This window comes from Lepus europaeus, chromosome 11 (genome assembly GCF_033115175.1).
Source record: "Lepus europaeus isolate LE1 chromosome 11, mLepTim1.pri, whole genome shotgun sequence".
Taxonomy (NCBI): Eukaryota; Metazoa; Chordata; class Mammalia; order Lagomorpha; family Leporidae; genus Lepus; species Lepus europaeus.
The window spans coordinates 63,580,979-63,608,905 of NC_084837.1; the positions used below are offsets into that span (position 1 = coordinate 63,580,979).

The following is a 27,927-nucleotide window of genomic DNA, read 5'->3' on the forward strand; positions in this document are numbered from 1 at the left end:
TGGGAAAGCAGTAGAAGATGGCCCAAGCCCTTGTGCACCTGTACCCACCTGGGAGACCGAAGAAGCTCCTGGCTTCCTGACTTCAGATTGGCACAGCTCCTTCCATTGCGGCTAACTGGGGAGTGAACCAGCAGATGGAAGACCTCTCTCTCTCTCTCTCTCTGCCTCTACTTCTCTCTCTGTGTAACTCTGACTTTCAAATATATAAATAAATAAATCTTAAAAAAAGAGAGTGGCATACTGGACATGAAGTATAAAGCCTAATTAGTAAGGAAAGAAGTAGGTGTTTTATGTGTAGGGTCTTTGCAGGGGGAAGAAATTGTCTAATGCAGAAAATATACTCACAATATGTTTGGTGAATTGGTTATTCTCGGTGATGGTATCTCTGGGCACTTGGAAAAGCGAGAAGCGTGGCTCGCTCTTTCAGCTTTCCATGGAGCAAGCCTGGGAATGGGAAGGCAGGTCCGCCCCAGGCAGGGAGGGTCATAATGCCTTGTCAGGGCACCTTGGTGCTGCTACTTCCTGCCTCTGGAAGCAGTTGATAGGAGAAAACACCAAGGGTTCAAGAATGACAGGGAGGAGAAACAAGGTGAGGTGAGGAGAGAGAGGAGGCTAGCAGTCATTCACTTAGGAGTTGGGATTTCAAAAAAAAAAAAAAAAACCACCGCTGAAACTAAGTCTGTTAGGAGTAACAAGTTCCTACATCAAGTAGTTCAGAGTCCTTTCTAGAAATACGGTGGGGGGTGGGGGTCAGTGTTGTGTCATAGTAGGTAAAGCCACCGCCTGCAATACTGGTATCCCGTATGGGCTCCAGTTCATGTCCTGGCTGCTCCACGTCTGATCCAGTTCCCTGCTGATGGTCTGGGACAAAGAGTGGAAAATGTCCCAATGTTTGGGCCCCTGCCACTCATGTGGGAGACCCAGATGAAGCTCTTGGCTCCTGGTTTCAGACTAGCCCAGTCCTGGCCTTTGCAGCCATCTAGAGGTTGAACCAGGGGATGGAAGATCCATCTCTCTCTCTCTCCCTCTCTCCCTGTAACTCTTTCAAATAAAAGTAAATAATTCTGGGGCCAGCACTGTGGCTAAGTCTCTGCCTAAGGCACCAGCATCCCATATGGGGCGTGCCAGTTTGTGTCCTGGCTAATCCTCCAATCCATCTCTGTTATGGCCTGGGAAAGCAATAGAAGATTGCCCAAGTGCTTGGGCCCCTGCACCCACATGGGAGACCCAGAAGAAGCTCCTGGCTTCCGTCTGGCCCAGCTCTGGTTGTTGCAGCCATCTGGGAAGTGAACCAGTGGATAAAAGACCTCTCTCTATCTCTACCTCTCTCTGTAACTCTGCCTTTCAAATAAATAAAATTCCGGGGGGGGGGGGTCTTTGGGGGAAAAAACCATTGTACTCCTAAAGTTGTTTCTATGTAAAAATGCATTCATTAAATAAAAATTTTTTTAAAAAACCCCAAAAAAATAAATAAAATAAATGTTTTTTTGTTTTTGTTTTTGTTTTTTTAAAAAAAGAGGGGCTGGTGCTGTGGCGCAGTGAGTTAAAGCCCTGGCTGAAGTGTCGGCATCCCATATGGGCGCCGGTTCTAGTCCCGGCTGCTCCTCTTCCAATCCCACTCTCTGCTATGACCTGGGAAAGCAGTAGAAGATGGCCCAAGTCCTTGAGCCCCTGCAACCAAGTGGGAGACCCGGAAGAAGCTTCTGGTTTCTGGCTTTGGATCGGCGCAGCTCTGGCCGTTGCAGCCATCTGGGGAGTGAACCAGCAGATGGAAGACTCTCTCTGTCTCTACCTCTCTCTGTAACTCTTTTTTTTTACTCTCTCTGTAACTCTTTCAAATAAATAAAATAAATCTTTTAAAAAAAAAAAAGGAAATATAAAGAAAATAGAACCACAGCTGTGTCACTGGTGGAGTCCTCAAGCTCAGGTCCCTCACCAACAGGCATGGGTCCTGCTTAAAAAAAAAAAAAAAAAAAAAGTGTTTTCTCGATTGTCACTTATTACCAGGAAGAATAATTTTGGATACAAAAATGCTTTTGTTCAAAATTGAATGTAATTACATTAGACAAAATGAGGAAATAGCTAATGTTCTTTTGTTTTATTTTTTTGACAGGCAGAGTGGACAGTGAGAGAGAGAGACAGAGAGAAAGGTCTTCCTTTTGCCGTTGGTTCACCCTCCAATGGCCGCCACGGCCGGCGCACCGCGCTGATCCAAAGGCGGGAGCCAGGTGCTTCTCCTTGTCTCCCATGGGGTGCAGGGCCCAAGCACTTGGGCCATCCTCCACTGTACTCCCTGGCCACAGCAGAGAGCTAGCCTGGAAGAGGGGCAACTGGGACAGAATCCGGTGCCCCGACCGGGACTAGAACCCAGTGTGCCGGCGCCGCAAGGCGGAGGATTAGCCTAGTGAGCCACAGTGATGGCTAATGTTTATTCTAATACTATGTTTAAATGATTATTAAATTTCTTAAAATGTTTATTTATTTATTTGAAAGGTAGGATTACAAAGAGAGAGAGAGAGATCTTTTCATCTGCTGGTTCACTTCCAACTGGGCACAATGTCCAGGGCTGGGCAAGGCCAAAGCCAGGACCCTGAAACTCCATCTAGGTCTCACACATAGGTGCCAGGGGCCCAAGCACTTGGACCATCTTCTGCTGCCTTCCCAGGCACATGAACAGGAAGCTGGATCACGGTGGAACAGCTGGAACTCGGACAGACACTCATGGGATGCAGGCATGGCTTAACTCATTGCACTTCAACACTGGTCCCAGGAATTATTAAATTTTTTTAGATTGTATTTATTTGAGAGTCCGAGTTAGAAACAGAGAGAGGGAGAGAGAGAAAGTCCTCCCTCTGCTGGCTCACTCCCCAAATGGCCACAATGGCCAGAGCTGGGCAGATATGAAACCAGAAGCTTCTTCTGGGTCTCCCACATGGGTACAGGGGCCCAGGCATGTGGGCCACCTTCTACTGCTTTCCCCAGGCCATCAACAGAGAGCTTGATCGGAAGTGGAGCAGCCAAGACATGAACCGGCACCACAGGCAGAGGCTTAACCTACTATGCCACAGTGCCAGCCCCAGTAATTATTGATTTTTAAATCATTGATTTTTAAATCTGTAGCCTTGTTCTCAACATTTTTGAGAAGTGAAAGCATTTGGCCCAGCCCTGTAGCTCAACACTAATCATACCCTAGAGCTTTTGTCAGCCTTCCTGGGTGGCGTTTATGCCCCCACCTGCTTTTTCTAAGACTGATCTCTGCTTTCCTTCATTCCATATCTTTTTTACTTTATTCCTTTCTGAGACTTTTCTTTCTTTTATCCTCTCTGATCTTTCAGGTTCTCCCACTCTGAGCTAGTTCTGCTACTTATCACATGTTATTTATATTAGTAGCAAAACATTGATAGAACGTTCTGGAAAAAAATGACTTTTTCTTATACATTCATTTAGTAACAGCTTTTTCAGGAAGTTGGCCTAGGTATCAAAGAGCATTTTGTTTTTGTTTTACCATACAGATAATACATAATCAGCACGTATTTCTAATAAAGGTCTTCACTGCTGAGCTAATGTTTTCCTGTGTGCACAGTAAAGTTTTCAGACACATAACACCTCTGGAACAAGGTGCTCCATATATATAAATGAGTTCTATGCTACAGCCAAACTCTTCAAAGTTTCTAATATAAAACCACAGCCACCATTGTGCAGCCTATTAAGTTGCTGCCTTTGATGCTGGATCCCATAGCAGAGTGCTGGTTTGAGTTGTGGCTGCTCAGCTTCCAATCTAGCTCCCTGCTAATGTGCCTGGGAAGGCAGCAGGAGATGGCCTTTGTAGTTGGACCCCTGCCACCCACATGGTAGACCTGGATGGAGTTCCAGGCTCCTGTCTTCTGCTAGGCCCAGCCTTGGCTGTCATAGCTATTTTGAGAGTGAACCCATGGATGAAAGATTCTCTCTGTGTCACTCTGCCTTTCAAATAAAATTATCTTTTAAAAAATAAAACATATAACCATTATCTTTGAGGGGAGGGGAGTAGATATTATTACATATACAGTCTGAGTATCAGCTTATCCAAAATGTCTGGGACCGAATTTAAAGGTTTTCAGATTAGGGATACTGAAGTTTTTATTGTTTTAAAACTATGACTATGAATGGCAGATCATGTACTTTGAAATAACACCTTCCAAAATATCAAGCTGCCTGGTACTGCTCTTCACAGCTGTCCCCTCTCTGTTTCTATAGGTAAGTAGCCATTGTGCCCATCTCTTGGTACTGTGCTTTATTTACCCTTGGCTGCCTCCGTCTGATCTGCTCTGGGGTCAGGAAACCCAGGAACCCAGTAGAGTTCAGGTTAGAATACCCTGCTTCAGTACTGGAACTTAATAACCCTTTGGATTGCTCATAAATATTGTTAGTTACTTGTTGGCTCTTGGCTATACAGACAACTATACACAAGCACCTCCTTTATCTTAATAGTATTAAATTTTCATCACAAGAATTTGGAATAAGAAACTGGTTTTTATGGACCACTTGCTCAGATTTATTTATAGCAAATCCTGGTACTTCCTACCAAACAGTGTAGTACAACATTAATTATATTTTACATTTTTTGGTATCACTTCTGTTTCTTTTGTTTTTATCTCCACAACTAGACTGAAAGTTTTGGTGACTGAGAGCAGAGATTCTCTGTGCTTTCCAGCTAAATATATTTGATTGCTGGATTATAAAATACAATAGTGTCCTTTGTACTTTGATTGATGACACAGAGGGGACAAGAAAGCTAAGCTATTCTTCATGTTCTCTTTGGGCTGACATTAAATTGCATTTATTCTTCAATTCTTCTGACCCTTCTCCATCTTCAGGGAAAAAAACTCACCGGAATCAGGAACCACGCATATGCTGTCAAGCATTCCTCTTCTTGCCCACTGCCAGGGTCTACAGTAATGACTGTAGACTGTGACTTTGTTTAATGCTCAGTTCATATAGAATCCCGCGATGCTAGGGGGTCTTAGGGATCCTCTGAACTCCATTATTCCATGAATAAGAAAATAGAGGCTCACAGAAGACCCAATTTCCTTTTTCTATTATAAAAGAGTACCTTGGGGGACAGTTAAAGCACCCATGTCCCATATAAGAGTGCCTGGGTTAGATACCCATCTCTGGTTCCTACTCCAGGTTCCTGCTAATGCAGACTGTCAAGTGATTAGGTTCCTGCTACTTATGTGGGAGATCCTGGTTGAGTTCCCTGCTTCTGCCTTCAGCCCTGGCTCAGCCCCAGCCATTTCCAGCATTTGGGGGCATAAAACCAGTAGAAGGGATCAATCAGTCGATTGATCTCTATCTCTCTGCCCGTCAGATAAAAACATCAAAGCGAATAAAATAGGATCTTGCTTCTACTTCAAACCTTGTGGTTTCTGTTGCACTTGTACGCTTTTCTTTTTCCCTGTCTCACACTCCCCTGGCAGGTGAGGGAGGCACTGCTGTTATTCTTGCTGCTTTTACAGATTAGGAAACAGTCCCATGTTGAAGGCTGGGCTGGATTCCAGTTCTTTGACCTCAGTCCCAGTGGTGTTTGTCACCAGCCCAACTGTTACTCTGTAACCCTACTTCAAGGTATTTCACTTCACTTGTAAACGCAGTTCAGAGAAGCGGGGCTGGGTTGGTCTCTCCTCTGGGTCCTGAAATCTAGGAATATGGTGTTCTTGCCCCCGAGAGATCATTTCCTCTCTGAAATCTCAAGTGTCTCACTTGCTTCCTTGCCACCAGGATGCGCCAAGTACTGAACATCACCATGCCATCCAATTGCAAAGCAGCCACTCCTCACCTTGTATTCTTCCTGTCTTTGAGCTGAGTGCCAAGAAGGACGGCTGCTTCCCCAAGTGCAGACCTGCTTGTCACATCCCATACCCTCTCAGAGTGCCATGGGGTTGTATAGTATACACCTTGCTTGCATCATTAGATAATTGTTGCACACAAGGGTGTCTGTGGCATCAGCAAGAATCAAGCTTCCACTTTCTTCCTCCCAGCCTCTGTTGTAGATGGTCGTCACCACGTTTACATGGTGTGAGCGCCTGCCTGGTGTGGCGTGGGGCATGCGTACTTGGGTGCTTAGGAAGCAGGCTCTCAGTGTGCAGAGTCCTTACTGACAATGGAGCCTTTCCCCGGGGTTTTGAGTGGCTCTCAATGGGCCTGCTGTGAATTCTGTGCTCCAAGTTCGGGTACAAACCCCCCAGGAACTCATTTTCTCATTCTTGCCTTATATCTGGCTCACTTTGGAGCCCTTTTAAGGTTACAGCAGAGCTTACGATGCCCCGGCAGTGGAGGTTTTCATATTCCCTCTGACTCAGAGCCAACAGAGTAAGGCCTTTTGCAGGGCCCTGGTGAGCAGTCTCTGGGCTAGTGGTGGGTTGAAATGATTTCTCCGTCAGTTCTGCCTACTGCCAGTCTTGACCACTTCCTTGATTGATACTAGACTCCATGTTCCTAAGAGAAGAGGTACAGGGCAAATGTTTAAAATAGGTGCTTAGCCCAAAAAACACTCAGGAATCTGTTCTACAGTGTAAATGGTAATGTGTTACAAATTGATCTGTTCTCCAGGAAAAGATCTTGGGAGAGATTATGGATACCCATTTGAGTCTGTTTCTATGAATTAAAGAGGAATAATAGTGAGACAAAGTCCTAAATTTTAAGTGATTATTTATCTTTGGGTAGTGAATATACAGGGGGTTCTTTTTAACTTTGAAAATAACTTTTCTGGGCCGGGGCCGCTGCTCACTAGGCTAATCCTCCGCCTTGCGGCGCCGGCACACCGGGTTCTAGTCCTGGTCGGGGCACCGATCCTGTCCCAGTTGCCCCTCTTCCAGGTCAGCTCTCTGCTGTGGCCTGGGAAGGCAATGGAGGATGGCCCAAGTTCTTGGGCCCTGCACCCCATGGGAGACCAGGAGAAGCACCTGGCTCCTGCCATCAGATCAGCGCGGTGCGCCGGCCGCAGCGCGCCTACCGCGGCGGCCATTGGAGGGTGAACCAACGGCAAAAGGAAGACCTTTCTCTCTGTCTCTCTCTCACTGTCCACTCTGCCTGTCAAAAATAAAAAAAATAATAAAAATAAAAAAAATTTAAAAAAAAGAAAATAACTTTTTCTGGGGCCGGCACTGTGTTGCAGCAGGTTAAGCAGCCTCCTGCAGTGCCGGAATCCCATATGGGGCACCAGTTGGGTTTTGGCTGCTGCACTTCTGATCCAGCTCCCTGCTAATGTGCCTGGGAAAGCAACAAAAGATGGCCCCAATTTGGGCCCTTGGATCCACTTGAGAGACCCATATGGAGTTCCTGACTTCTGGCTTCGACCTGGCCCAGTTTCAGCCATTGCAGCCATTTGGAGAGTGAACCAACCAATAGAAAGATTTTTCTCTCTCTGTAACTGCCATTCAAGTAAAATAAAATCTTTAAAACAAAAAGGCATCTGTTCTCTGTTAAAAAAAAGTTTTTGTGTGTTTTCAAAGCTTTATATAATTGTATAATACTGTTCGTAAAATTGATTTTTAAAGGTTTATTAAAAAATAAAATACTGGGAGGCCAGTGCTGTGTTGCAATGGGTGCCAGTTCAGGTCCTAGCTGCTCCACTTCCGATCCATCTCTCTGCTATGGCCTGGGAAAGCAGTAGAAGATGGCCCAAGTCCTTGGGCCCCTGCGCTCACATTGGCTCATGGCTTTGGATCGGCCCAGCTCTGGCCGTTTGGGGAGTGAACCAGCAGATGGAAGACCTCTCTTCCCCACCCCACCTCTCTGTAACTCTGCCTCTCAAATAAATAAATAAATCTTTTAAAAAATTAATTAATTAAAAAATACTGGGACCAGCATTGTGGTGTAGCTGATTAAGCCGCCACCTGGAACGCATCCCATTTGGGTGCCTGTTCAAGTACTGGCTGTTCCACTTCTGATCCAACTCCCTGCTAATGCACTTGGGAAAGCAGCAGAAGCTGGCCCAAGTGCTTAGGTCCCTGCTACCCACGTGGGAGACCCAGAGGAAGCTCCTGGCTCCTGGCTTTGGCCTGGCACAGCCCCAGCCATTGTGACCATTTGGAGAGTGAACCAGTAGATGGAAGAGAGTGTGAGTACACTACAAGTAGCTGTAGTCTAGCTTCTCAGTGTGTTTGTACAAAATTTGATTTTAGAAGCCAAGTTGTCTGCATTATTATAATTCTCCTGAACCTTGAGCTGTTGGTTGTTTGCCTTGGGCAAGTCAGACCTGAGTCAGCCTCATGGGAGGTGAGGCATCTTGGCTGTATCATTTGTGCTGAAAATTGTCTGAAGAAAAAGATTTCTTTCTCATGTTCAGGTTTAGCCAGGAAAACCCCTTTTAAATTGAAACATTTTTATTTTTCTTCTATTTTTATCCTTGTCTTTTTCTTCCTCCCCCACAGTGCATACACATGAGCGGCAAATGAGAGACAGTTGCTAAGCTCACGCTGTGGCGGAGTGAAGCAGATAGAGGGGAGAGGAGGATGAGTGAGTCAGGTAGCTTCCTAGCGCCTCCTGAGTTGGATTCACCTGTGTGACTTCATATCCAGCTCATTTTTGCTCTCATGAACACTTTTTTTCTCCCTAGGAAGTTAGTCCAGATTTTGGCTCTAGTGCACATGAGAAACCCAAATCTGTAGGCAAAAATAGATCTAGCCACTGTGATACACATGAGACCCTGAGAGCTCGGCCTTTGTGTGTTCACCTCTTCCTGTTCCCACTGGGTGGAGGGCCAGAGGGCCACTGTACTCTTCTTGGGAAAGGTGGGTCATACCCATTTCCATAACCAAGAAATAAACATTTAGTATCATGTGCAGGCTTCTGTTACTGCTTGCAACAAGAGCAAATGCGGACAATGTTTTATCCGCCCTTTGGAAGTTTGGCCCCTTGGAAGTCTTTCCAACTGGCCTGCATTTTACCTTCCTGAAATATTAAAATTTGAAATGGCTGGAAACTTTGATTTTAAAAGAGAAGCACTAGGGTTTCTTTCTACATAGTGGTCTGGGTATTGAAGTGTTACAATGTGGGAAGTAAACTCACTTCTAGAGAGAGAGGTCACTAGCACATGTATTGGTTTATGTTCATTTGTCCCTTCCGCTGAGCTCTTGAGTACAAAAATAAAGTAATAGGGGTGAGTGTCGAGCCTCTAGTTAAGATCCTGTATCAGAGTGACTGCGCTTCACTCTCCCTCCATCGCCCGTTTCCTGCCCGTGCAGATCCTGGGAGATGGTGGTGATGGCTCTAGTGGCTGAGTTCTCAGTTGCCAACTTCCACCCCAGCCTGGCCCAGAGCTGTTGTGGGCATTTTAAGAGTGAACCAGTGGATAGGAACACTCTTTGTCTGCTTGTCTCTCTAATAAAGCCTTAACAATTTGTAAAATATTAAGTGGCAATTAAAGTAACTAGTACTAGGTTTAAGTGAAAATGAGTATTTTCTGTTCACAATATTTTATCAGTGTAAACTAGGAGACTAGTTCTTGAGAATCGCCCGTATGGGAACTTTCTAAGATGGAGATTCTCTACAACTACCTTTTCACTGCTCCCAAAAAAGACCAAAAATAGATTACTTCTAATCTTAGTTGTTGTAAGGTAGCAGGTTCATTGTAATTCCTTTTTTTTATTTTATTATTTGAAAGGTTGAGAGCAAGAGGCACATCTTTCATCCACTGGCTTACTCCCCAAAATGGCCGCAATGGCTAGGGCTGGTCCAGGTGGAAGCCAGGAGCCTGGAACTCTGTCTGGGTCTCCCACATGCATGGCAGGGGCCCAAGCACTTAGGCCATCTTCTGCTGCATTCCCAGGCACATTAGCTGGAAGTTGGATTGGAAGCAAGAGCAGCCAGGACTCAAATCTGCTCCCTGAGAAGCCAGCCTCACCTTTGGTGGCCTAACTCCTTGCTGCAGGACCCTGGCCCCAGGAGGGGATTTTTTTTTTTTTTTTTTTTTTTTTGCCTTGGGGTGTTCGTCTACTTGCCTGCCTGTTACTTTGATATGCAAATTGAAGGTTACTTTTGTTTAGACCTTTAGGGTCTTTTGTTTATGATCCAGTTTAAACATTATAGCATAGTGTCTTCAAATTTTTAAAAGAAAATGTACGCCCAAGTATTTAGTGATATACTTTATGTTCTACGTCCTTGATGTTGGTACACTGCCAAAAAGTGGCCCTCCCTTTCTCCCTGTGCTCTCTGCAGTTATCTGCAACTTCTTCCTTGCCTTTCTGAGACCTGCTCCAGAACTAAACTCCACCCTTTGTGAACCAAAACCCAGACATAACCAGTCCTTGCAGGTCCTGCCATCTCTGGCACAGAAACCTTAGGAGCTGCTTTCTCCTACATTTTTACTGACTCAGTTGACTTGCCCTAAAGTTGATACCTTTCCTCTCCAGTTGCAATCAAAAGTACATTAATTAAGTTTTGTTTTATGTAAACTCTTTGCTATTTCTAAGGTAAATTCCAAAGCAGAAGTTATGAAGTTTTTATGTAAATTTATTTAAGAGAGAGAGTGTATGCTCCTGTGTGCTGGTTCACTTCCAGATGCCCACAATGGCCAGGGCACCACAACCAGGAGCTGGGAACTCACTCCAGGGCTCCCATATGGGTGGCGGAACCCACTCACTTAAGCCAGTCACTGCTACCTCCCATAACAGCCGGAAGTGGGAGTCAGGAGCCAGAGGCAGATGAAACTTGGGCACTGCAACATGGGATGTGGGCATCCTTACCAGAAGCTTAACTGCTAAGCCAAATGCCTACAGTCCCCAGAAGGTATGAAGCTTTAACCAAGGTGTCAAAATCCATTCTTCATATAAAGTGTATTTGTTTGGGGCTCAAAGTGATAGAGACTCTCGAATCTCTAGCCTTTCCCAATGAAGTCCCTGTTCCTATTTCAGTTTTCCTTTTTCTTTTCTCCTTGTAGTGGACATTTGGGAGCAACAAAAATAAGAAGAAAGGAAAAACCAGAAAAATAGAGAAGAAAGGAACCATGAAGAAACAAGCCAACAAGACTGCGTCCTCTGGCAGTTCAGATAAAGACAGTTCAGCTGAGAGCTCAGCCCCAGAGGAAGGTGAGCCGAGCAGCCGTGGGGAGAACAGGTGCCCGCGTCGGGCCTCCTTCACTGCTGCCATGAGAGCAGTGGGCCTCTGCACTGGTCACAGGTCCTTCAAGAATCTAAATCAAGTGAGAAAAATGCTTGCAATTCTACACGATTGGTGCCGGTGGAACCATGAGAAAGTCCCTGTATTGGTTGTTTTTTTGTGTGTTTTTTTTTTTTCTCTTTTTAAGATTTATTTATTTATTTTAAAGGTAGAATTGGAGAGAGAGAGTATCTTCTTTCTGCAGGTTCACTCCCCAAATGACTGCAAAAATGGCCAGAGCTGTGCTGATCCGAAGCCAGGAGCTGCTGCTGCTTTTTTTTTTTTTTTTTTTGACAGGCAGAGTTAGAGAGAGAGACAGAAAGGTCCTCCCTCTGCTGGTTCACCCCCCAAATGGCCACCACTGCTGGCACGCTGCGCGATTCCGAAGCCAGGAGCCAGGCTCCCCATCCTGGTCTCCCATGCGGGTGCAGGGCCCAAGCACTTGGGCCATCCTCCAGTGCCCTTCTGGACCACAGCAGAGAGCTAGACTGGAAGAGGAGCAACCGGGATTAGAACCCAGAGCCTATATGGGATGTCGGCGTTGCAGGTGGAGGATTAACCAAGTGAGCCACGGCGCCAGCCCCCAGGAGCTTCTTCCAAGTGAGATCATTCAGGCTATCTTCAGGCCATCTTCTGCTGCTTTCCCAGGCACGATAAGAAGTGGAGCAGATGAGGCTCAAACCAGTGCCCATATGGGATGCTGGCACTGCAGATGGCAGCTTTACCACGGGACTGGCCTGCCCACCTCGCCCCTCACCCCTCCACCCCCATTAGTTTTGTCTCACTTTACCCTGAGTACCACCTTCTTCACCTTTTGGCTGACTGATGGAGGGAAATCCTTGACTCAAATACAAAAGTCAGTAGAAAATGTTCTTTTTCTGAAGTCAATTCCAAAATTTCTTAATAATACGAATCCTAAGTGAACTTGTTCCAGGACTTGAATGATGAACTTTATATTTCCTTTAAAAAAATAATATGTACATAAAAACTGGCTTGTATGGAATAGACCAAGCCTGTTTTTTTTTTTTTTTTTTTTTGACAGGCAGAGTGGACAGTGAGAGAGAGAGACAGAGAGAAAGGTCTTCCTTTTTTGCCGTTGGTTCACCCTCCAATGGCCGCCACGGCCAGCACGCTGCAGCCGGCGCACTGCGCTGATCCGAAGGCAGGAGCCAGGTGCTTATCCTGGTCTCCCATGGGGTGCAGGGCCCAAGCACTTGGGCCATCCTCCACTGCCCTCCCTGGCCACAGCAGAGAGCTCAAGCCTGGTTTTAAGCATATGCCTGTGAATGTTGACTCAGATTGCAGTCCTTTTTAAATTGCTGATTTAACCTATTACTTCTGAGTATTCCCTCTTTTTCCGTACTACCTTTTATCCTTTTTAGATCCTGTGTCACTAGGAATTCACTAATTAGCTTAAAAACTCATTAAAAACATTGGTTTTTGAAATGTCGAGTAATATATGTATAAGAAAATATAGGGTCGGGAAAATCACCATTTTCAACCATCATTGTAATAATTGATTTATAATTGATTTACTAAGAACCACTGGTCAAGGGACCAGCCGCTGTTGCATAGCAGGCTAAGTCTCTGCCTTGTGGCGCCAGTTTGAGACCTGACTGCTCCAGTTCTGGTCCAGCTCTCTACTATAGCCTAGGAAAGCAGTAGAAAATGGCCCAAGTATTTGTGCCCCAGCACCCAGATGGGAGACCTGGAAGAAGCTCCTGGCTCCTGGCTTTGGATCCGTGCAGCTCTGGCTGTTGCGGCCATTTAGGGAGTGAACCAACAGATGGAAGACCTATCTTTCCCTCTCTCTGTCTGTAACTTTGACTCTCAAATAAATAAATAAAATTAAAAAAAAAAAAATTGGGGTGAGACTTTGTTATGGAACAAGATGTTTATAAATAAATTTCAAAACATCTTCCTATACATATGGAACTTTAAAGGGGGAAATGGGGAGCATCACCTGAGGTAATATCCCAGGTATATCCACTTGTGCTGGGCTGAACAGACATGGGTGCTCCTGATGTGATCGCTTAGGCTTCTGCCAAGACTTCATAACTTCAGTCATTTCTGATTGAAAAAGAAATTCCGAAGAAAATTAGAGGACATTTGGTAACTGTTGCTACTTAAAATAACTAAAAATAAATACCTAAAATTCAGTTTCTCAGTTGCACTAGCCACAGTTCAGTGTCTCAGTAGCCACGTGTGGTACTACCATTCAGTAGAGCATATTTTCATGACTGTCTCACAGAGTTCTTGTAGACCATTTTGTGGACTTGTAGGTATTCTTCACAGCTTCAGTAGTGTGAAAGACAAGGCTGACCCAGATGAAGGCTTCCAGAGGTACATGGTGGCCCCCAAGCTGTCTGTGACCCTAAATGGGTTCCAGCTTTAGCTAGAAAGGACAGTGTTGGAACAGTTGGTGAAATTTAATATGGACTGCATATTAGATCATGCAATTGTGTCAGTGTTTAATTTTCTAAATGTGATAATTGTGTAATTGCTTATGTAAGAGGCTGTTCTCTGTAGAAGAAATGTTGAGAGAGGAAGGATTATGATCTCTGCAACTTTCAGCTGGGCAAGAGACATAATACAGATGTATTTGCACACTATTTTCTGGATGTAGATGGAATGAGAAAATAAGTTGACCCTGTTGATCATAGGTGGATCTGAGCAAAGAAAATGTGGGAGTCAAATTATTCCTCCAACTTTGTAGGTCTACAATTTTTTTTTTTTTTTTTTTTTTTCAAAATAAAATAGGTGAGTTCAAAAGAGCAAGCGAGGGGTAGCATTTAGGTGCTGGTTAAGACACCAGTTGAGACTTCCGAATTCCACTTCACAGTGCCTGAGTTCGAGTCCCAGCTCCAGCTCCTGATTCCAGCTTCCTGCTAATGCAGATCCTGTTGCTGTCACCCACATGAGAACCCTGGATAGACTGCTGGCTCCGAGCTTCCTCCAGCCCCCGCTATTGCAGGCATTTGGGCAGTGAACCAGTGGATGGGAGCTCTTTCTGTTTCTCAAATTTTTTTTTTAAAGGACAAGCTCATTTCTAGTCCAGCTTAAGTTTCTGTAGGCTGTGTAAACATTCACCTGAGGCAGAGCAGGGTGGTCCCCGGGGGGCTGGCCAGGTGCTGATGATTATCAGCGCTGGTGGCGCCTGTGGCCTCGGTCTTCTGTGGCGCGGTGTAATCTAGAGTTTGGGCCTTTGTTGCAGGTGAGGTGTCAGATTCTGACAGCAACAGCTCCTCTTCTAGTTCAGATTCAGACTCTTCCTCGGAAGATGAAGAGTTCCATGACGGCTATGGAGAGGACCTCATGGGAGATGAGGAAGACAGGGCCCGTCTGGAGCAGATGACAGAGAAAGAGAGAGAACAAGAACTGTTCAACCGCATAGAGAAGAGGGAGGTGTTGAAAAGAAGGTAAGGTTGCAGCTGCCCTGCCTGTCTCTTTATTTCTTGTCTCTCATTATGCCCTCTCGCGCTCTCACCTGCTTGTGCAGATGTTCTCTGGCTTACAGATTTTCTACTGCACAATTGAACAAAAGCCTACCCATATAGCCATTCTGTTTTCCAATTTTCAATACAGTGCGTGAGATATTCAACACTATTAAAAATAGATTTTTATTTGGTTTTGCTCTGATCATGTCTCAGGTGGCTAGGATAAGCTATGTTTGATATATTTGTTTCATTTTTTGAAAGTCAGAGAGAATTCTTAACATCTGGTTCACTCCTCAAATGCCCACAATGGCCAGAGCTGGGTGAAGTCAAAACCAGGAGCCAGAAAATCAATTCAGGTCTCCCGCATGGGTGGTAGGGATCCAAGTACTTGAACCATCACTGTTGCCTCCAGAGTGTGCATTAGCAGGAAGCTGGATTCTTCAGTGCAGCTGGACTTGAACCCGGGTACTCCAAAATGGGATGTGGCCATCTCAAGCACTAAGCCAAACCCCACCCCGGAAATGTGATTGTTAACATACTGGAAAAGAACTGCTGTGTTTACATTCAAGATCACATTTCTTGTTTACTCAGTGCCCTCCACTTCACTGGAACTCAATATTCGTTTTTTTTAAAGATTTATTTGAAAGACAGTTACAGAGAGGTAGAGACAGAAAAAGAGATCTTCCATCCGCTGGTTCACTCTCCAGATGGCCGCAATGGCTGGAGCTGCGCTGATCCGAAGCCAGGAGCTTCTTTCCGGTCTCCCACATGGGTGCAGGGGCCCAAGGACTTGGGCCATCTTCTACTGCTTTCCCAGGCCATAGCAGAGAGCTGGATCGGAAGAGGAGCAGCCGGGACTAAAAACGGCGCCTATATGGGATACCAGCGCTTCAGGCCAGGGCTTTAACACGCTGTGTCACAGCGCAGGCCCCAAGAACTCAATATTCATAAAGTTTTGGTCATGAGATGTTAAGTTATATGTATAGGGGCCAGCGCTGTGGCGCAGTAGGTTAATCTTTCACCTGCAGCACCAGCATCCCATATGGGCACCAGTTCGAATCCCAGCTGCTCCTCTTCCAATCCAGCTCTCTGCTATGGCCTGGGAAAGCAGTAGAAGATGGCCCAATCCTTGGGCCCCTGCACCCAGGTGGGAGGTCCGGAAGAAGCTCCTGACTCCTGGCTTCGGATTGGCGCAGCTCTGGCCGTTGCGACCATTTGGGGAGTGAACCAACGGAAGGAAGACCTTTATCTCTGTCTCTCCCTCTCACTGTCTGTAATTCTACCTCTCAAATAAATAAAATCTTTAAAAAAGAAAAAAAAGTTACATGTATAATGTTTGCAGCAGTCCTGGGAGGTTGGTTATACCCTGTTAGAGAAACGTAAGCCTACAGACAAACTAACTCCACGAAGGCAGAGACTTTGTGTTGTTTACTGCTCTATTTCTGGTTTCTGGAATGGTGGCTGACACAATGATGTGCACTAAATACTTGTGGAATAAGTGGAGGAAGAAACTTGCCCAAGGTTGTTTAACTGAGAGGTGATAGAGTGGATTTCAAACCAGGGGCCGTCTGACTCCAGCAAACATGTGACAGTGTCACCCATGCCTTGGGTCCCTGGGATTTCACCTATTCTGTAGCACAGGCATCATAAGGAGCATTCTCAGAATTACAGAGATCTGTTGTGTCTTGATAAAGATCAGCACATGGTTTGATTTCTGCTGAGCAACAAGTTGTGAGGCAGTCATGAGGTGGCCTTGCTTTTCAGGTATGAGTCCAGCAACTACTGAGCGCACTGTGGGAGCGCATCAGCCTCCCTTCAGTATTTAAATGTACATACAATGTACAGTGGAGTTGCTCACAGAAAGCTCAGGTGTTGACAAACTCCTTTCCCCTGCTAATTTCCTTCTTGTAACAGAAACTAGTCTTTCCCTCTATTTTTCGTTGTTAACTTAAAATCCAAATATCTTTAAACTAGATTCGAAATCAAGAAAAAACTAAAAACAGCCAAAAAGAAAGAAAAGAAAGAAAAAAAGAAAAAACAAGAAGAGGAGCAGGAAAAGAAAAAGCTGACACAGATTCAGGAATCTCAGGTAGGACCTGAAAAAGTTCTTCTTATCCACAGAGTGAGCCTGATTTGAGAGAGAGTATGTGTCTGTGTGTGTGCGTGTGTGTGAGAAAGAGTGAGAGAGGTGGGTACTTCAAAAGTTTGTGGAAAATGCAATTAAAAGTTGAGTTTCTTTGGGTGAAACACAGTTGCAATCCATGCCTACTTTTTTGTCATAATACACCTTTTCCATGAACTTTCTAAAGCTCCCATATGTACATGGATTTTAATTTTTTTTTTTTGTTTCAAAATAAAGTTACCTTTGAATTCCTTTTTCCCACACTTTTTGAAGTCCCCTTGTATGAATCAGCTAGGTTAATTGGTGCAAGCCTGTATGTCACCTGCACCCTGTGGATTAACTGCTCAGGTCTGCTTCACTCGGGGTCTGCATTCAAAAAGCAGCCCTGCAGGGCACGTTGGTAAACACCCTGGCCTGAAAGTCACACTGTGATGATTTCACACATGTGTCAGCCTAGACTTTGTGCAGATGTGGCTGGGGAAGATTCTCAGCTATGCATTAATTATAAAATGATCTATTGACAATATCAACAAATACTAGCTTTGATGTATTGTGATCTTCCAGAGTTTTTTCAGATAGTTTTAAAATTTGCTATTTGTTAGGCAAGATGGGGGCTGACTGTCTGCTCTATCTATGACCACAAGAGGGCGCTCTCTCCCTCACACAAGCTGACAGTCTGCCATCAGGGTGGATTGACAGGGAACGCATGGATTGTCCCGGGGTGGAGAATCTGACCATTAGCTGTTGGTAATAAAGTCCTGCCCTTACTGCCTTTGCCAGGTAACATCCCACAACAAGGAACGGCGTTCCAAACGGGATGAGAAACTAGACAAGAAATCTCAAGCCATGGAGGAGCTGAAAGCCGAGCGGGAAAAACGAAAGAACAGAACAGGTAGGTGATGAAGTAGTTGACTTCCTACTACCAATTTTTTTTTCCCCTTTATCATCAGCCATTCCCGACATACACTGAGATAGTCTAATAATCCTCCGTGAACCCACTGTCCAGTCTCCGCAGCCAGCTCAGGCTGCTGCTGTTAGACCTGTGTTCTTCTGTGACAGCAGATTGTTTTGAAGTTAATCTTATCATTTTGTGGGCAGGGGTTTGGCACTGTGTTTGAGACGCTGCCTGGGATGCCTGTGTGTCACATTGCAGACCCTGGGTCTGAGTCCTGGTTATACCCCTGATGCCAGCTTCTGGGTAATGTGCAGCCTGGGAGATAACTGGTGATGGCCCAGGTACTTAGGTCTCTACACCCATATGGGAGACCCATCTGGAGTTCCAGGCTCCTGACTTCGGCCTGGCCCAACCCTAACTGTTGTGGGCTTTTAAAGAGTAAACCAGTGGATGGAAGATATTTTCTCTCTCTCTCCCTTTGTGTGTGTGTGTATGTGTGTGTATCTATCTCTCTCTGCCTTTCAAGTAAATTTAAAAAAGATAAATAAAACTTTCTTTTTTGGGGTTTCCCACAAGGGTGACAGGGACCCAAGTACTGGACCATTATCCACTGCTTCCCATGCACATTAGCAGGAAGCTAGATCAGAAGTGAAGTAATCAGGACTTAAACCACCACTCCAGTATGAGCTGTGGGTATCCTAAGGAGCAACTTAACCTATGTATGCTACGCCATATGCCTGCCCAATAATAAAACTTTTTTTTTTTTTTTTGACAGGCAAAGTGGATAGTGAGAGAGAGACAGAGAGAAAGGTCTTCCTTTTTGCCGTTGGTTCACCCTCCAATGGCCACTGCTGCCAGTGCATCGTGCTGATCCGAAGCCAGGAGCCAGGCGCTTCTCCCGGTCTCCCATGCGGGTGCAGGGCCACTGCCTTCCCGGGGCCTTAGCAGAGAGCTGGCCTGGAAGAGGGGCAACCAGGATAGAATCCGGTGCCCCAACTGGGACTAGAACCCGGTGTGCCGGTGCCGCAAGGTGGAGGATTAGCCTGTTAAGCCACGGCGCCGGCCTAAAACTTTTTTTTTTTTTTTTAAGATTTATTTATTTTATTTGAAAGTCAGAGTTACACAGAGAGAGGAGAGGAAGAAAGAGAGAGAGAGAGAGGTCTTCCATCTACTGGTTCACTCCCCAGTTGGCCACAATGGTAGGAGCTGTGCCGATTCGAAGCCAGGAGCCAGGAACTTCTTCCAGGTCTCCCACGTTGGTGCAGGGGCTCAAGAACTTGGGCCATCTTCTACTGCTTTCGCAGGCCATAGGAGAGAGCTGGATCGGAAGTGGAGCAGCTGGGACTCAAACCGGGCTACCAGCACTGTAGGTGGTGGCTTTACCTGTTATGCCACAGCACCAACCCCATAATAAAACTTTTTATAAGATAAGTAAAAATAAGAAGAGCTCTTGTTTTAAACCCAGTTGATACCATATTCACACCTAAATAATAGCAACAGTGAATCCCGTAGTATCAGATACCTAGTCAGTGTACAAATGCCTCTATTTTTCTTAAAATTTTAAACATAACCATTTGATTGTTCAGCTCAGGCTCTTCAGTAAATGCACACGGGATTGTTAGTTGTCCCCTGGGTCACTTAAGCTGCAGTGGCCCTCCCCAGCTTGTCCTGCAGTGCACGTGCTGCAGGAGCCGTCGTCTCTCTTGCGGTTTCTCGCCAACACTGGCGCATCCCTTTGGTGCTGAGTGTGTCCCTCTAGTCCCTTGAACGGATTGTAAATTGGTAGTTAAAGCCAGAGCAGTGGTTAGATTGGGTTTGTTTTGTTTGTTGCTTGTTTTGTGGGGGAAGGCCACTTTCTAGGTATTGGTGTATGTCTTTCCATCAGGAGATATGCAACATCTGATTGGCACATCGTTTTGTGGTGTCGCCAGCTCTGTCGGTGATCTTGTGCCACAGTGACCCCTGTTCCCACTGCTGCGCCTGCGGTTCAGGCTGGGGTCGCCTAATTGTAAGCGGCAGGTTAAGGGCAGGGCTGTTCTCCCTGTCCCTCTTCCTGCTTCCTGTGGTGATGGCAGAAGGGGCACTGAGACCAGCAGACACACAGTGCCTTTTAAGGCCTAGGTTTGGAACTGGCACAGTGTCACCGTGGGGTCAGCAGGAACTTACCGACTCACATGGCAAAGGCTTGGGTGCCTGGAGGGCTTAGGGATGGGGAACAGTGGCGTGGTCTGAGCACTTAATTCACCAGGAGTGATACAGTGGTGCTATTCTAATTCTGTCTCTCTCTCTCTTATCCAGTCTGCTTCTAAAGACACCCTTCTCAGCAGCTATTTAGTTATCCTCAGATACACTTTGAATAGGAGAGGCAGGTAAAATGCTTGTTTTATTTTCCTCTTAATTGACTGGTTTTCAAGAGTCGGTAGCTCCTTAGGAACTACCAGAGACCATCAGCGAGGTTCGTTGGTTGCAGGCATCTGAGTCGTGGGTGACTGCTGCAGCTGTTGCTCTTCCCTTTTACACAGACCCCAGTCCTTCCTCGTTGCCTTGCTCCCCAGACATGCTATCAACCATTTCTCTAAGGAGCTCTGGTAGCTTTTTCATTAGAAAAGTTATCTTTTACCACAATGAAAGTTGGCTGTAAATTTGATACCACAGTTTACAACCCTGGAGTGCTCATGGTATTGGGTTGGCTACTATTTCTAAGCCTTTTTAGTGTTTAGAACTAAGAATGATTTTTTTTAATTTTTAAAATTATTTATGTATTTCAGAGGACCAGAGACAGAGAGCTCCTGTTACTAGTTTACTCCCCTGGTGCTCATAACAGCTGGGACTGGGGCCGTGCTACAATTTGGAATTCAATCCTAGTCTCTCATTTGGGTGGCAGGGAACCCATTACTTGAGGCATCACTGCTGCCTCCCAGAGTTAGCAAAAAGCTGAGTGAAGACCTGGAGTTGAGCATTGGACCCCGGTTCTCTGGTGTGGGACACCAGCATCTTCACTGTGAAGCCACATACCCAGTGCTGTTGCTTGTCTTGATGATGGTCATCCGAATGGCTGGGCCATGGCATCTAATGGTCTCATGGTTTGATTTGCATTTTCCTAATGATTAGTGATGTTCAGCATCTTTTTATGGATTTATTGGCTATTTCTGTATCTTGGAAGAAATGTCTGATCAAGTCCTTTGCCCATTTTTCAGGCTGGTTGTTGAGTTGCAGGAATTCTTTATATAGTCTGCATGTTAATCCCTTACCAGATCTGTGACTTGCAAATATTTTCCCATCTCAGGTTGCCTTTTCACTCTGTTGATAGTGTCCTCTGACACACATTAAGGAACTACGCTCTACCTGTTTTTTTCTTTTGTTGCCTGTGCTTTTAGTGTCATTCAAGAATTCATTGCCAAGTGCAATGTCATGAAGCTTTCTAAGAATTTTATAATTTAGCTCTCAAATGTAGGGCTTTGAGTTACCTTCTGTATGTGGTATAAGGTAAAGACTTACCTTCATTTTTTCCATATGGATGGCCAATAGCCAGTTTTCCCAGCACCATTTGTCGAACACTGTTGCTTGCCCATGAATGGTGTGCACCCTTGCCAGAAAATCAGTTGACCATATTGCAAGGTCCTATTTCTGGGCTCTGTTCTCTGCCTTTATATTTGTCTTTAAAGTGACATTGTATTTATTTATTTGAAAGAGGAGGTGACAGAGGAAGAGAAAGAGAAATCTACCATCTGCTGGTTCACTCCCCAAATGGCTATAGGGCTCTGTTCTCTTCCTTTATATTTGTCTTTTAAGTGACATTGTATTTATTTATTTGAAAGATGAAATGACAGAAAGAGAGAGATCTACCATCTATTGGTTCACTCCCCAAATGGCCATAACAGCCAGGGCTAGGCCAGGCCAAAGTCAGAAATCAGGAGCTCCATCTGGGTCTTCCACGTGGGTGGCAGGACCCCCGTACTTGGACCGTCTTCTCCCGCCTCTTGTGTGCATTAGCAGAAAGTGGAATCGGAAGCACACGGAGTAGCAGTCCAGTATGGAACCTGGAAGTCCCAAGTAGCCCTTCACCCACTGTGACACAAGCTGGTTAAAAGTCACTTACTTCCAGGGCTGGCAGTGTGGCACAGTGAGTTAAACCGCCACCTGTGATGCTTTAGCAGGGAGCTGGATTGGAAACAGAGCAGCCAGGACTGCAGCAGGTATCCGAATGGGACGCCAGTGTTGCAGGTGCGCTGCAGCAGCGGCCGCCCATCAGCTTCCATGTGGAGCAGCAGCAGGTTTCTGTCAGTACAGGGTCCCTGGAGCACAGCACCACCCGTTTGTGTGGATGTTGTCTGCTTTCTAGCCAGAGCAGGGAGGTTGAGTAGTTGGGACAGTGACCACTTTATCTCAACCTTTAGCGCACTTTTTCTGGCTGAAGATGCCATGGCTGTCCTTCTTATAGCTGTGTAGCAGTCCGTTGGGTGGACCTACCGTAAGTGATTCAGCCACTTTGCTGTTTGTGGATATTTCAGTTGTTCTTACTTCTGCTAGTACAAATAATGCCACAAAATCAAAACACAGTTTTATTCAAAACCTCTCAGAAGATAGGAGCTTTTCCTCTGGGTGAATTCCCTCCTAAAAATAGCCCAGTTGTCACTGCGCAGTCCAGAGAGGACAGAGCTGTTCATTTGAGTCTTCTGCCACGTTCCGGGTCTTCTTCAGGGATGAAAGATGGTTCCATTCTTGTTGAGAACCTGGGTAAACATTGTCCCTTTCTTTCCAGCTGAGCTCCTCGCCAAAAAACAGCCATTAAAAACGAGCGAGGTCTACTCTGATGATGAGGAGGAGGAAGAGGATGACAAGTCCAGTGAGAAGTCAGACCGCTCGTCCCGAACGTCTTCGTCTGATGAGGAAGAGGAGTAAGCTGTGTACATTTTGGTCCAGTGGGCTGGATAGGCGGGTTCAGCTGTGAACTTCAGCTTGCTTAGCGCCCTCAGTTGCTGAGCTGAGTTTCCCAGGATGCCCGCCATTTGTTTCGTATGCCTCTGGCTCCCAGCCTGCATCCTGGGCCTGGCAGGTGGCAGCCGACTGCCTGTCACTTCATGTTGGCCTGGAGCTTCCGTTGGCGTTACTGCCCTGGTCAGCTATCTGGGATGGCTGCCTCATTCTAGATAACTCACACGACTGGTTGGGAATGGATTTGCCGTGGCTCTTCCCTAGGGCTTCATTCATTCCTCCTCCAGGGTGAACCGTAGCTACTTTAGTTGAAGCTCTGAGCTGCTGGTGCTGTCCATCTGTCTCGTGCTGTTTTTATCATGAACACTGCCCACCACCCCTTTGTTCCTCGCAGGAAAGAAGAAATCCCTCCAAAATCGCAGCCAGTCTCCTTACCCGAGGAGTTGAATCGGGTTCGGTTGTCACGGCACAAGCTGGAGCGTTGGTGTCACATGCCCTTCTTTGCTAAGACCGTCACGGGGTGTTTTGTACGGATTGGCATTGGAAACCACAACAGCAAGCCAGTGTACCGGGTTGGTATTTCTTTACGGCACAATGGACCATGTCTTCTCGGCTGGGGCAGGAGCTGCTGAACAAACCTGTCACTCTTCTGCCATCATTGTCTGGAAAACAGGCCGCAGGGGCGCTGCCTGAGAACAGGGCGCAGTGCTGGCTCGGGCGGCTTGCGCCCCCTATCTGTGAAAGGGAGAAGGGAGCCTGGTGAAGTATGTGTGGGCAGTTAGGCAACGTGCACTGAACAATCAGTGAGTGAGAATTTCCCTGTGATGTGCGGTGACTCCGAGGCTGGGGAGTTATAGCAAGGTGAACAACAACAAAAACACACAGAAAGCAACAGCTCAATGCAGGTTAGCGTGTGGGTTCCAGCACTGCTGGGATCTAACTAAACATGGCTATTTTTTTTGTTTTTTGCTTTTTAAAAAAAAAATATTTTGTATTTGTTTTGTTTCAGTCTATCTGTTTTTTGTTTTGTTTAAAAATTTATTTATTTGAAAGCCAGAGTTACAGAGTATAAGGTCTTCCATCCACTGGTTCACTCCCCTAAATGACAACGGACAGGGCTGGGCCAGGTGGAAGCCAGGAGCCCAGAGCTTCTTCCAGGTCTCCTATGTGGTTGGCAGGAGCCCAAGCACTTGGACCATCTTCCACTGCTTTCCCAGGCCATTAGCAGGAGGGAGCTGGATCTGAAGTGGAGCCGGGACCAGCACTGTGGTGTAGCAGATAAAGCCACCACCTGCAGTGCCAGCATCCCATATGGGCGCTGGTTGGAGTCCTGGCTGCTCCACTTTCTGATTCACTCTTTGCTATGGCCTAGGAAAGCAGTAGACGATGGGCCAAGGGCCCCCACACCCAGGTAGGAGACCTGGAAGAAGCTCCAAGCTCCTGGCTTCGGATTGGCCCAGCCCTGGCCGTTGCAGCCACTGGGGGAGTGAACCAATGGATGGAAGACCTCTCTTTCTCTCTCTCCCTCTCCTTCCCTCCCCTCCTCCCCACCGCCTCTGCCTCTGCCTCTCTATAACTCTGCCCTTCAAATAAATAAATAAATCTTTTTAAAAAAAAGAAGAAGAAGAAACGGAGCAGCCAGGACAAGAACTGGCACCCATATGGGGTGCTGGTGTCATAGGCAGCAGCTTTATCTGCTAACGCCACAGTGGCAGCTCCTGGGTTGTCTTGAGTGTGAGGGCACATCCCAGCAAGCTGGGTGGCACACACTGCCTCCATGGTCTTCACGTTTGGTTGAGCAGAGTTCACCCCTGAAGTCCTGAGTGCTCCTCCGTAAGGTGTAGTTAGCGGAAGGGAAAGCAGCTGTGTCCCCTGAAGCCTAAACCTGAAAGGTGCCCAGAACCCCTGGCAGCCCTGCGTGCCTCTGGGCACAAGGTTGTTCATCCGGGTTCAGACAGGTGCACAACAATGACCAAAGGAAGAATGGTAGGCAAAGTGCTGGGAGAATTGGTCTGTAATGGGTCTCTCTGTCCTGTCGCTTAGGTCGCTGAGATCACGGGTGTCGTGGAAACTGCCAAAGTTTACCAGTTGGGTGGCACCAGAACAAACAAAGGGCTACAACTCCGGTAAGGGGCCCCTCGGGGACAGCCTGGGCCCCCGCTTTTGGCACGCACTGCCTGCAGGGCCGCCCCCCTCTCCCAGGCTCCCTGTCTTGTGTAGAGTCCCCTCTCGGAGGCGTCTAGTGTCCTGTCCTTGCCTGTGGGGAAAGTAGGACATTCTCTCCCCCAGGGAAGTCAAGTGCACGAAGTGGTAGGACACACAAGCGGGGCGTCCGCAGTGAGTGTGGTCGCAAGGCCGCGAGGCTTGCTTCCGAACCCAGCCCTGTCACTCCAAAACTTCATTCTTGAACAGTTGGGTCATGGCTCTGGACCTTGTGTTCTTAAGTTATTTATTTCTTTCTTTGAAAGTCATCAAGAGAGAGTGGGAGAGATTTGGTCTCCATGGTCTCTTCATCCCCATCTACCCTGGTCTGTTTAATAGGAGCCAGTCCCCGGTGGGGGTGGTCATGACCAGCAGAGTTCCTAGGAGCATGGCACCAAGTCGCTGACCTTTGCCCCCACAGTGGTGGGAAGAACAGCAATTTCCTGTCTAGGGTGTAGTTTGCTTGTCATTCAGAGCCCTGCCTAATGCTGTCTGTTCCTGATGCTGGTAGGCCTGGATGGAGTTTACTGTAAGTTGACTTCCAAAGCGCTGCCTGGTCCATTTGGTTCCAGCAGCAGCTGTGTGGTTCTCCATCCTGGTGGTGGCCCATTGCTACAGTTTTGATTTCACTGCCTGTTTCTTACTCTCAGAGATTCTGACCCAGTTGACCTAGGGTGGTGCTTGAGCATTAGAACATTTACAAATCTTCCTAGATGATTCCCAGGGGCTTGGGAAGTACAGAAAGAGGGTAGTGCAGGATCCGGTCAGGTTGCCTTGCTCGTCCTCAGAGATGCTGACTCTCTCTTACATAGGCATGGCAATGACCAACGAGTGTTCCGCCTGGAGTTTGTCTCAAACCAAGAATTCACTGAGAGCGAATTCATGAAATGGAAGGAGGCGGTGAGTGGCTGGCGGTGACGAGCAGGTGTTCACGAGCCCTGGGGGCTTCTCCACAGCCCCTTGCTGATAACCATTTACTGCATTTTCTCCAGATGTTTTCTGCCGGCATGCAGTTGCCCACGCTAGATGAAATCAATAAAAAGGAATTGTCTATTAAAGAAGCTCTTAATTATAAATTCAACGATCAGGACATTGAAGAGGTGAGAAACCTGGTCCCCCAGGGCCCAGGGTTGATCCGGAACCTGTGTTCGGAAAAGAACTTGATTTCCTTCTGCCCCTGTATCTTTATTTATTTATTTATTTTTTCCACTGCCGTTGCTGTTGCCCCAAACGTAACGGCCACCACCCCACCCCGCACTCACACTCACTCACTCTTGCTCTCTCTCCCCTCTGCCCCTGTAGCTTGATGTTTTTAGCTATGCATGAAGGCGGGGGAGCACAGACACTGTGGCCGGATTTCCTAGAATCGATCAGCTTTTCTTGGCGCGTTCTCGTCTGCAGATGAGACCGCCTCAGCTCACGTGTCTTCCGGGATCTGTGTTCTGTTAGGCTTGGTCCGACAGTTCTCACCTGTTCTCCTGGCCACTGGCTAGCCTTGCAGCACCTGGCCCTTGGGCACACGCTCCCTCACGCTGCCCAGAGCAGCTCTGGGCCCCTGGAAGCAGCATCCTGGCCCTCGGAGTGAGCACGCTCCCTCCCCGTGGGGTGCGGCACTGCTGTAGCAAGAGCAGCCCCTTCCGCCAGCTGGTTGCCTCTGCAAGGGGCTCACTTAGCCGTGGGCAGAAGTGCTTTAACAATTCCTCACTGTGGGTGTCTCCTCTCTGGCACAGATTGTTAAAGAGAAAGAAAGGTTCAGAAAAGCCCCACCCAACTATGCTATGAAGAAGACTCAGCTGCTAAAGGAAAAGGTGAGGACCTGCGCTCAAGCCCCTGTCCCCATCCCGTGAGGGGGTAGAAGGCCCACTTGCTCCTCCCCTGCCAGTCGCCGGTGGCAGGATTGGCAGGGAGCTCTGGGCTCAACTCTAAGCAGCACAGGACGTTCTTGGCCCCGAGGTGGCATTCCTCGGCCCTTCTCCTGTGTGTGCGTTGAAAGGGCCCCTTTTTGTCCCATCCACCTTTCTTTGTAGTTACATTAGCGCCATGTGGAATAAGGCAGATCCCAGGCCAGAATCCAGCACTGGGTCTGAGCCAACCAAAGGGATTGTGTGGGCCACCATGGCGAATGCTTCTCCATTCTCACACCAGGAGGACAGGGCAAGCCTTGTGATGGGGCTTCAGCCATTGGGGTCTAGGTTCTAAGGCTAAAGTTGGATATCACTGCACCGGGGGAAGTATTACGACTGTAATGAAAATCATACGTCGTATTTGTAAAGTGCTTCTTCTGTTCTTTCGCATTTCCTGTCATTGGTTCATTACTGAGACTATCTTGCCTGTGCTAGAAGTCAGGGGCTGCTTCCTAGAGAGAGCTGGTCATCGCCAAGAGCTGACGCATCTCTCTCTCTCTGCAGGCCATGGCCGAGGACTTGGGGGATCAGGACAAGGCCAAACAAATCCAGGACCAGCTGAACGAGCTGGAGGAGCGAGCAGAGGCCTTGGACCGCCAGCGGACCAAGAATATCTCTGCCATCAGGTATGTAACAGCCTGCTCGGGTTGGGTCCCGGTCCGTGGCCCCCAGGTCTCGGGCAGAACTGTCCGGCAAGCCTGCGGCCGTGTGCACATTGTGCTGCCCCTGCTCCGCAGATCCCGGGACCAGGGCTCAGCGCTCCTTTCCTCCTCTACTGCCCGCTGACTCATCCTCTTCCCCCACAGCTACATCAACCAGCGCAACCGGGAGTGGAACATTGTGGAGTCTGAGAAGGCCCTGGTGGTGAGTACGACCGCTTTATCTGCATCGCAGAAAAAAATTCTAGTAGGCCGACAGGAACTCTCGACGTCTTGCCATATGTGCCTTAGCATGTATTACCTGTGTGTGCATATGTACACACATGTGCTTTCTTTCTTTCTGTAAATGTCTATTTATTTGAAAAACAGAGACAGAGATCTTCTATCTGCTGGTTCATTTCCTAAATGCCCACACAGCTGAGGTAGGGAGCCTGGAACTCTATCTGGGTCTCCCATGTGGGTGCAGGGACCCATGTACTTGGGCCATCACCTGCTGCCTCCCAGGGTGTGCATTAGCAGGGAGCCAGATTGGAAGCCGAGCTGGGACTTCAGCACAGGCACTGTGATGTAGGGGGTGGGGTCCCAAGACGTTTCCTGACTACTATGCCACCGCTGCCACCACTCCGAGTCTCTT

General features: G+C 47.1%; 1 protein-coding gene across 1 annotated transcript in view; it reads left to right on the top strand.

Moving 5' to 3' along the window:
- The window catches only part of RTF1 (RTF1 homolog, Paf1/RNA polymerase II complex component), a 56,244-nt gene that overhangs the window by 22,902 nt on the left and 5,415 nt on the right, over window positions 1-27,927 (top strand). Inside the window, exons 3-14 of the mRNA XM_062205674.1 lie at window positions 10,922-11,069; window positions 14,354-14,558; window positions 16,551-16,665; window positions 17,479-17,590; window positions 22,356-22,491; window positions 22,923-23,100; window positions 24,572-24,654; window positions 25,543-25,630; window positions 25,723-25,830; window positions 26,461-26,538; window positions 27,139-27,260; window positions 27,441-27,498. Coding sequence (XP_062061658.1) covers window positions 10,922-11,069; window positions 14,354-14,558; window positions 16,551-16,665; window positions 17,479-17,590; window positions 22,356-22,491; window positions 22,923-23,100; window positions 24,572-24,654; window positions 25,543-25,630; window positions 25,723-25,830; window positions 26,461-26,538; window positions 27,139-27,260; window positions 27,441-27,498 — 1,431 coding nt within the window. The remainder of the gene's footprint in view (window positions 1-10,921; window positions 11,070-14,353; window positions 14,559-16,550; window positions 16,666-17,478; window positions 17,591-22,355; window positions 22,492-22,922; window positions 23,101-24,571; window positions 24,655-25,542; window positions 25,631-25,722; window positions 25,831-26,460; window positions 26,539-27,138; window positions 27,261-27,440; window positions 27,499-27,927) is intronic.